The sequence below is a fragment of the Sapajus apella genome, unplaced genomic scaffold (genome assembly GCF_009761245.1).
Source record: "Sapajus apella isolate SASKATOON/1434 unplaced genomic scaffold, GSC_monkey_1.0 scaffold20, whole genome shotgun sequence".
In the NCBI taxonomy this organism is placed as follows: domain Eukaryota; kingdom Metazoa; phylum Chordata; class Mammalia; order Primates; family Cebidae; genus Sapajus; species Sapajus apella.
Window position 1 is genome coordinate 28,859,906 of NW_022436960.1, and position 8,914 is coordinate 28,868,819.

At 40.8% G+C, this 8,914-nt stretch overlaps 1 protein-coding gene across 7 annotated transcripts in view; it reads right to left on the reverse strand.

Moving 5' to 3' along the window:
* Nucleotides 1–8,914, reverse strand: part of BBOF1 (basal body orientation factor 1) — a 49,037-nt gene that overhangs the window by 6,229 nt on the left and 33,894 nt on the right. For 5 of the 7 annotated variants that reach the window (XM_032287884.1, XM_032287886.1, XM_032287882.1 and 2 more), the window contains 4 exons: nucleotides 8,110–8,603; nucleotides 3,720–3,821; nucleotides 2,437–2,511; nucleotides 2,155–2,269 (listed from right to left, as the gene is read on the reverse strand). In XM_032287884.1, coding sequence (XP_032143775.1) covers nucleotides 2,155–2,269; nucleotides 2,437–2,511; nucleotides 3,720–3,821; nucleotides 8,110–8,603 — 786 coding nt within the window. The remainder of the gene's footprint in view (nucleotides 1–2,154; nucleotides 2,270–2,436; nucleotides 2,512–3,719; nucleotides 3,822–8,109; nucleotides 8,604–8,914) is intronic. The other 2 variants (XM_032287883.1, XM_032287885.1) reach the window with 2 other exon arrangements.

Genomic DNA, 8,914 nt, shown 5'->3' on the forward strand with positions numbered 1-8,914 from the left:
CAGCAATCATTAATGCTTCAGCCATTAATTCAGATGCAAATAATTTAAAAATTATTTCAAAAGTAAAATAGGCCCAGAAATCAAGGAGTGTTCCAACCATGAAAATGGGAAAGATACCTGCCTTAAGCAAATCTAACCTGATATTATTACTTGTTTATATATTCTTTTCTCTTGCCTGTATTTCTCATTAGTGATACTTTTTAATGAAATAACTCTTCGTGTAGAGAAATTGACTGGGACTAAGGAATTTCAAAGCTTTACATCATGTACAGTGGTTTAAAAAAATGCTTTGACCGTCTTCTGCCAGTAGTTCAACTGTCTACATGCTTTTTTTTTTTTTTTTTTTTTTTGAGCCGGAGTTTCACTCTTGTCACTTAGGCTCGAGTGCAATGGTGTGATCTCGGCTCACCACAACCTCTACTTCCCAGATTCAAGCAATTCTCCTGCCTCAGCCTCCTAAATAGCTGGGATTATCACCCGTGGCTAATTTTGTAGTTTTAGTAGAGACATGGTTTCTTCATGTTGGTTGGGCTGGTCTCAAACTCCCAACCTCAGGTGACCTGCCTACCTCAGCCTCCTAAAGTGCTGAGATTACAGGCGTTAGCCAGCGAACCCAGTCACCTTTATGCTTTTTGTTTGATATATCTAAACTTAAGATCAGAACAGAAATTCATGTGCTGAACAGAATGGATTCTTTTTGCAGTACCATCCCAGTTGAATCTTCTATTTTCCTGCTTCCTTACTAGTCATTTGGATAGTGCTAACCTACTCTATGGAGGTTATTCGGTGAATTAAGGATGATTAAAAAAAGACCTTGAAAATACTGTGTAATCTGTGGATTTGAGGCTTATTACTACCACCTGACTGGATAGAATATCAAAACCTTCAATCACTTAAGGTGACTGAAACTTGTGTAAAATACACTATGACCCTACTGGGTCCTTTTTTTTTTTTTTTTGCTTTCCTAAAGATGAGGCAATAGAAATTTATAATTTGAGACTACACTACCCCTTGTTTTAGCTCTTATCACAGCTGGCAACTGGTAGTGATATTTAATCCAATCCAACAACTATAAGCTGGGTTGAATCAAAGGTCATTATTGTCTAAATTCCAAATGAAATTAAATATAGTCACAGAGACTCCTAACATTTTCCTTTCATTTAAGGAAAATCACTTCTAAAAAAAAAACACTAATCAGAATTGTGCTGCTCTAATTAGAAACAACTTGTCTGGCCAGCTATTTGCTACTCAGAGAGTTTCTTATTTCTTAGATGAAAAAAAAATCTCATCAGTTATATTAATGTGATTGCAGCTAAAAAGTCAGTATTTTATTTTCTTTGTGCTCTAATGTGGCTTTATTTGAAATTTCTCAAGATTCTACATTGTACTAATAGATTATGAATAACAAATTATAAATAAAAAGCTCTTAAAGAGAAAAACATGGCTTTAAAAAAATCATTTCATATTTCCTTATTAGCCTTTGTCCCCTAGGTTATAATGACTCTGACTTCCCACCTGTGATCCAAAGCCAACAGTAACAAGGTCACTTTGCTTACTCTTACATAAAAAATAGTACACATTTTGGCTAGGCTGCTTACTTCAAAAGGCAACCTATAGATCTCTGCACTAAAAGAGGCACAAATTTGCATTTGCATTAGTATAATATACATGTATTTGTGTGGATATTGCTTTTAAAATTTATGTAATCTGGCCGGGCACAGTGGCTCACACCTGTAATCCCAGCACTTTGGGAGGCTGATGTGGGCGGATCATAAGATCAGGAGATCAAGACTATCCTGGCTGACATGGTGAAACACAGTCTCCACTAAAAACAGAAAATATCAGCCAGGCGTGGTGGCATGTGCATGTAGTCCCAGCTACTCAGAAGGCTGAGGCAGGAGAATCACTTGAACCCGGAAGGCAGAGGTTGCAGTGAGCCAAGATCGCACCACTGCACTCCAGCCTGGGCAACAGAGTGAGATTCTATCTGAAAAAAAAAAAAAAAAATTATTTAATCTACTCATGCTATTTAATTACTCATTCCACTGATCCCTGAAGTCTCTTAACTAGTAGAGAAAATAACTGTGATTTAGCAAGAAGCAACATGGGGAAAGGTGACAATATGTATTGTTTGGTTAGATACAGACTCCTTACTGTGTCAGACTCTTGAGATCCTTTTGGAATAGTGGGTAGCACCACTTTATCAGAAGAGTCTGATATTGGAACTTGCTGGGTGATAAAGGTTTGACCTTGAAGCTTACTTTCATCCCTGCAATAATGACAAAATAACAGAGCTGTCAACAACTCTACAAACACGAAACCTGGTTTAGAGTAACAGACTTGTCATATTACTTTCATTCAATTAGCACATTCAAGATGACCACAAGAATCATTGTGTTGGGCTCATGTTCATTAATTTAGCAAGAAAGCTCTTACCCAAATTCCTTTGTTTCTCCACTGTCAGAAACAACATAATCTGGAACTGGAGGCCTAGAACTCTGGTTATATTTCCTGTGGTGGGTAAAAGTCAACAAAGAAAATGAGGCAGTGTCTCCTCATGCCTTCATACTTTCTTTACATATCTAAATTTTTAAAAATTTTTTATTTTTGTGGGTAGATAGTAGGTACGTATATTTGTGGGTATGTGAGATGTTTTGATACAGGCATGTAATGTGAAATAATTGCATCATGGAGAATGAGGTATCCAACCCTTCAAGCATTTATACTCTGTGTTACAATCCAGTTACACTCCTTTATCTATTTTAAAATATACAACTGCCCAGGTGCAGTGGCTCATGCCTGTAATCCCAGCACTTTGGGAAGCCAAGGAAAGTGGATCACCTGAGGTCAGGAGTCTGAGACCAGCCCAGCCAACATGGTGAAACCCCATCTCTACTAAAATTACATAATTAGGGCCGGGTACAGCTGCTCATGCCTGTAATCCCAGCACTTTGGTAGGCCAAGGCAGGTGGGTCACCTCACCTCAGGTCAGGAGTTCGAGACCAGCCTGGTCAACATGGTGAAACCCCATCTCTACCAAAAATAGAAAAATTAGCTGGGCATGGTGGCAGATGCCTGTAATCCCAGCTACTCAGGAGGCTGAGGCACGAGAATCACTTGAACCTGGCAGGGGGAGGTTGCAGTGAGCCGAGAGTACACCACTGCACTCCAGCCTGGGCAACAGAGTGAGACTCCTTTTCAAAAAAAAAAAATTAGCCAGGCAGGCATTGTGGCACGTGCCTCTAGTCCCAGCTACTCAGTAGGCTGAGGTGGGAGGATCACTTGAGCCTGGGAAGTGGAGGTGTGATTGTGCTACTGTACTCTGCCCTGGGTGACACAGTGAGACCCTGTCTCAAAATATATATATATATATTTACTTTGCAAACCAATAAAATCTTAATAGTTGTTATGTTTCTCTTCAGTTGCCACTGATTCAGCTGAGCAATACTGTAACTCCCTAGTAATCATTACCTTAAACATCTAAGATGAATCTTTCCCCTCCCCGTTTAATTCCAATTCATCTTTCATTTTCATGCTTATTCATTAATCTCCCATTCTTTATCTCTGGGAGTTAGAGCAGTTAAGCAGTAGGGCCTTGTTATATTTTCTGGTCCTTTCCCATCCCTTTAGTTCTAAGTAAGAAGAGTAAGTTCACTGCTCCTATGTGGTTTCTAGATTTGATAACAACTTGATATTTCACTGTAGAAATAGGGAGTTACCTAGAAGCACAGCCATTCATTTTTGCAAAGAGCAATCTCAAGACTTTTTCCTTCTGCTCCCAGGTCAAATCTCCAATATCCACATTTCCTTCAATATGTGTCCTGAAGAATTCCAAAGGAAAAAAAATGTGAAAAGGAAAAATATGGCCAAAGTAGGCTTCTCTTCTTTTTAAAAAGTATATAATGTGTAATCATAAGATAAATTCCATACCATAATTGAATATTATGAAACAACTACAAAGCAAACTGTCTATCACAAAATCATAAAGTTGATAAGGATATCAACATACTAAGCAATCCAAAATGTTACATATCATAAAGATGAAAATGACAAAAACTTTAACAACATGAAAAAATATTTGTGCTCAGACATTAAGCAAATAAGCAAAATAGGAAACTCTAAGGAGGCTGGGCACGGTGGCTCACACCTGTAATCCCAGCATTTTGGGAAGCCAATGCGGGTAGACCACTTGAAGTCAGGAGTTTGAGACTAGCCTGCCAAACATGGTGAAACTCCATCTCTGCTAAAAATACAAAAATTAGGCCAGGTGCGGTGGCTCACGCCTGTAATCCTAGCACTTTCGGAGGCCGAGGCGGGCGGATCACAAGGTCAAGAAATCAAGACTATCCTGGTCAACATGGTGAAACCCTGTCTCTACAAAAACACAAAAATTAGCTGGGTTGTGGTGTGCCCCTGCAGTCCCAGCTACTCGGGAGGCTGAGGCAGGAGAATCGGGAGGCTGAGGTTGCAGCGAGCTGAGATGGCACCACTGCACTCCAGCTTGGGTGACAGAGTGACACAAAATCTCAAAAAAAAAAAAAAAATATATATATATATACACAAAAATTAGTTGGGCATGGTGGCACATGCCTGTAATCCCAGATACTCAGGAGGGTGACGCAGGAGAATCGCTTGAATTGGGAGATGGAGGCTGCAGTGAGCCAAGATTGCTACACTGCTTTCCAAACTGGGTGACAGAGCGAGGCTCTATCTCAATTTAAAAAAAAGAAGAAGCAGGGAGCGATGGCTCATGCCTATAATCCCAGCACTTTGGGAGGCTGAGGTGGGTGGCTCATGAGGTCAAGAGATGGAGACAGACCATCATGGCCAACATGGTGAAACCCTGTCTCTACTAACAATACAAAAAATTAGCTGGTCATGGTGGTACGTGCCTGTAGTCCCAACTACTCAGGAGGCTGAGGCAGGAGAATCGCTTGAACCCGGGAGGCGGAGGTTGCAGTAAGCCGAGATTGCGTCACTGCACTCCAGCCTGGGAGACAAAGTGAGATTCTGTCTCCAAAAAAAGAAAACTGTAATGTAACATTATGTATCTAGAGAGACACACGGACAAAGGGAACAAGGAAAAAAAAAGTTGTTTGGTGAAATTACTGATGTGTTTTTCCATTAACATTTCTTTTTGTATTAAATAGTTTACTGTGAAAACAGAGTAACCAAATTTTAAAAATAACATATAACTTATGTAGTCTATTTACTTACCTTCAAACAAAAGTACAAGTAAACTTTCCAGACAGGGCTCTGTCTACACTATAACTTTCCCAGAGGATTCATAGTCTACCTTTCTGTTTATAAAAGCTAACATGTAGAGTTCTGATACTGTAAAAAATATTTTTTGGGGCCGGGCGCGGTGGCTTAAGCCTGTAATCCCAGCACTTTGGGAGGCCGAGGCAGGTGGATCACGAGGTCAAGAGATCGAGACCATCCTGGTCAACATGGTGAAACCCCATCTCTACTAAAACTACAAAAAATTAGCTGGGCATGGTGGCGTGTGCCTGTAATCCCAGCTACTCAGGAGGCTGAGGCAGGAGAATTGCCTGAACCCAGGAGGCGGAGGTTGCGGTGAGCCGAGATCGCGCCATTGCACTCCAGCCTGGGTAACAAGAGCGAAACTCGGTCTCAAAAAAATATATATATATATATTTTTTGCATATAGGTCAAGTGGGCTAGTTTTTTTTCTTTTCTTTTTTTCTTTAAACACAACTGTTTTTAAGTTTAGGTTTTGGCGCCAGGTGTGGTGGCTCATGCCTGTAATCCCAGCACTTCAGGAGGCTGAAATGAGAGGATCGCTTGAGGCTAGGATTTCAAGACCAGCCTGGGCAACACAGGCAACAGAGCAAGACCTCATCGCCTTAAAAAATGAGAGAGAGAAAAAAAAATATTTAAAATTTTTAAAAATAAAAAATACAAGTTTAGGTTTTGGGCTGCAGTAAGCCAAGACTGCATGCACCACTGCACTCCAGCTTAGGTGACAGAGCAAGACTCCATTAAAAAAAAAAAAAAAAAGTTTAGGTTTTGGCCAGGTTCGGTGGTCCACACCTATGTAATCCTGGAGCTTTGGGAGGCCAAGGTGGGAGACTAGCTTGAGGCAAGCAGTTCAAGACCAGCCTGGGCAACATAGTGAAACCCTTTTCTCTATAAAAATAATTTAAAAATTAGCCTGACATGGTGGCATATGACTATAGTCCTAGCTACTCGGGGCGCTAAGATGGGAGGATGGCTTGAGCCCAGGAGTTGGAGGCTACAGTGAGCCAAGATGACACACTCCAGCCTGGGCAACAAAGACCCTGTCTCAAAAAAATAAAAAAGTCTAGATTTCATCTTATGATTACCATGTACTTCATTTTTAAAAAATTATTTATTATTATTATTTTTTGAGACAAGGTCTCACTCTGTTGCCAGCCTGGAGTGCAGTGGCGCCATCATGGCTCACAGCACCCTCGAAATCCTGGGCTCAAGTGATCCTCCCGTCTCAGCCTCCTGAGTAGATAGGACCACAGAAGCACATCATCATGCCAGGCTACTTTTTGTTTTGTTTTTTGTAGAGGTGGGGTCTGTGTTGCCCAGGCTGGTCTTTAATTACTGGACTCAAATGATCCTCTTGCCTCAGCCTCCCAAAGTGCTAGAATTACAGGCATGAGCCACCACACCCAGCCAATTACCATATACTTCAACTGTCCTTTTCCAATCTATCATTTAAATAGATTATGTAATATTTTAACCACCATTTCTGCCCTGTGGATAGAGACAATAGGACCCTAAGGCTAAAGCGTTAAGGCAGTCAGTAGCAAAAATGTCACATAGAACACGAGAGTAGGAAGAGTCCAGTTACTGCAGTAACAATGTAGAGAATCATTCCTTCCTCTGAAAATTTATAACACTTAATATACTGTGAACAAAAGGATTTAAAGAAAACTGCCTTATATATGGTAGGGACTCAACTTACTTGATGTATTAAATTAAAAAGAGAAATGACAGCAAATCACTTGGTAATAGTAGTATTATAGATTTCTGAATATGACATGAAGCAAATTCTAGTTTGGGCATTTTTCTGAGACAAAGTTTTGTACTTGTTGCCCAGGCTGGAGTCCAATGGCCTGATCTCAGCTCACCACAACCTCCACCTCCCGGGTTCAAGCAATTCTCCTGCCTCAGCTTCCTGAGTAGCTGGGATTACAGGCATGCGCCACCACACCCCGCTAATTTTGTATTTTTAGTAAAGACAGGGTTTCACCATGTTGACCTGGATAGTCCCGAACTCCTGACCTCAGGTGATCCACCTGTCTTGGCCTTCCAAAGTGCTGGGATTACAGGCATGAGCCACCAGGCCCAGCCTAATTTTTATATTTTTAGTGGGACAGGGTTTCACCATGTTGGCCAGGCTGGTCTTCAACTCCCGGCCTCAAGTGATCCATCCAACTCAGCCTCCCACAGTGCTGGGATTACAGACGTGAGCCACTGTGCCTGGCCTACAAATAATTTGTTGTATTGATTTTTTAAAATTATATGGATAGATATTATTACCTATGAATGTCATCTCAGGACAGTAAAGAAAACAGTACAAAAATATTTCTGAAAGTATGCTCATCAAAAATGTTTAACGTGGCTGGGTGCAGTGACTCACGCCTGTAATTCTATCACTTTGAGAGACCGAGGCAGGAGGATCACTTGAGGCCAGGAGTTCAAGACCAGCCTGGGTAACATAGTGAGACCCTGTCTCTTAAAAATAAAAAAAGTTTAACCTGAATCTAATCAGGCTTTTATAACACATTTCCTATTTACAGGAAGCAAAGGAACAAGTGAAAAAGATATATAATGGTCTTATATATCTTATATATAAAACAACCTATGAGACTAGTAGTCTCTGTAACAAGACTTCTATCATGAGGCAGAGGGGAATGTACTAAGAATACATCCAAAGTCCCACATGCTATGCTAAGCATAGAGATTACAAAGATGAGTAAGTCAGTTCCTGTCCTCAAGTAACCTACTGGTCAATCTATTCAATAATTGAATATTATAAACTTTTCAGACTTATTTCTGTGAAGGACATGAAAATAGCAGCAAAAAAAGATAATAAAGTATTACCAGTACCATTTTTCAGCCCCCAGAAGATCCTGATTCACACTATTGGTGCTGTGCTCTCTGCCATCAAATGTTCTGATTTTGGGATATTCTGTTCTTCCTGCACATGCTGCTCTCATTTTTAAATTGAAAGCAGCTTGTGCTATCTGCTTATAATGCTTCCTGCTAACTAGGATCTGTTGCTTCACTTGGTGTAGAGCATCTAAAAAGAATCTTTCCACTTCTGTTCTCTCATCCAGTATGTTCTTGGCCAGCTTCTTCACATGATTCATTTCCCTGTCCTTCATCTGAAGAAGGTGCTGCAGCTTATCAATTTCTACCTGACTCGCTCGGTTCTCTATCATTGTTTGTTGCTGCAGTTTTAAAACTTCGCTCTCAAACTCTTTGGTCATGTGACTCAGAGCAGTCTCCAAGCTTAGTACCTTCTTCTGAAGGGTTTGGATTTGTGATCTCTGCTGGATAAGTTGCATAATCTTTTCCTTAACCAACAGATCATTGATCTCCTAAAAACAGAATGAGAGGTGATTTTTTTTGAGACGGAGTCTCCTCTGTCATTCAGGCTGGAGTGCAGCGGCATGATCTCAGCACACTGCAACCTCCATCTCCTGGGTTCAACCGATTCTCCTACTTGAGCTTCCCAAGTAGCTGGGACTACAGGCATGTGCCACCACACCTGTATTCCCAGCTACTCGGGAGGCTGAGTCAGGAGAATCACTTAAACCCAGGAGGTGGAGGTTGCAGTGAGCTGAGATCATGACATTGCATTCCAGCCTGGGTGACAAAGTGAGACTCCATCTCAAACAAACAAACAAAC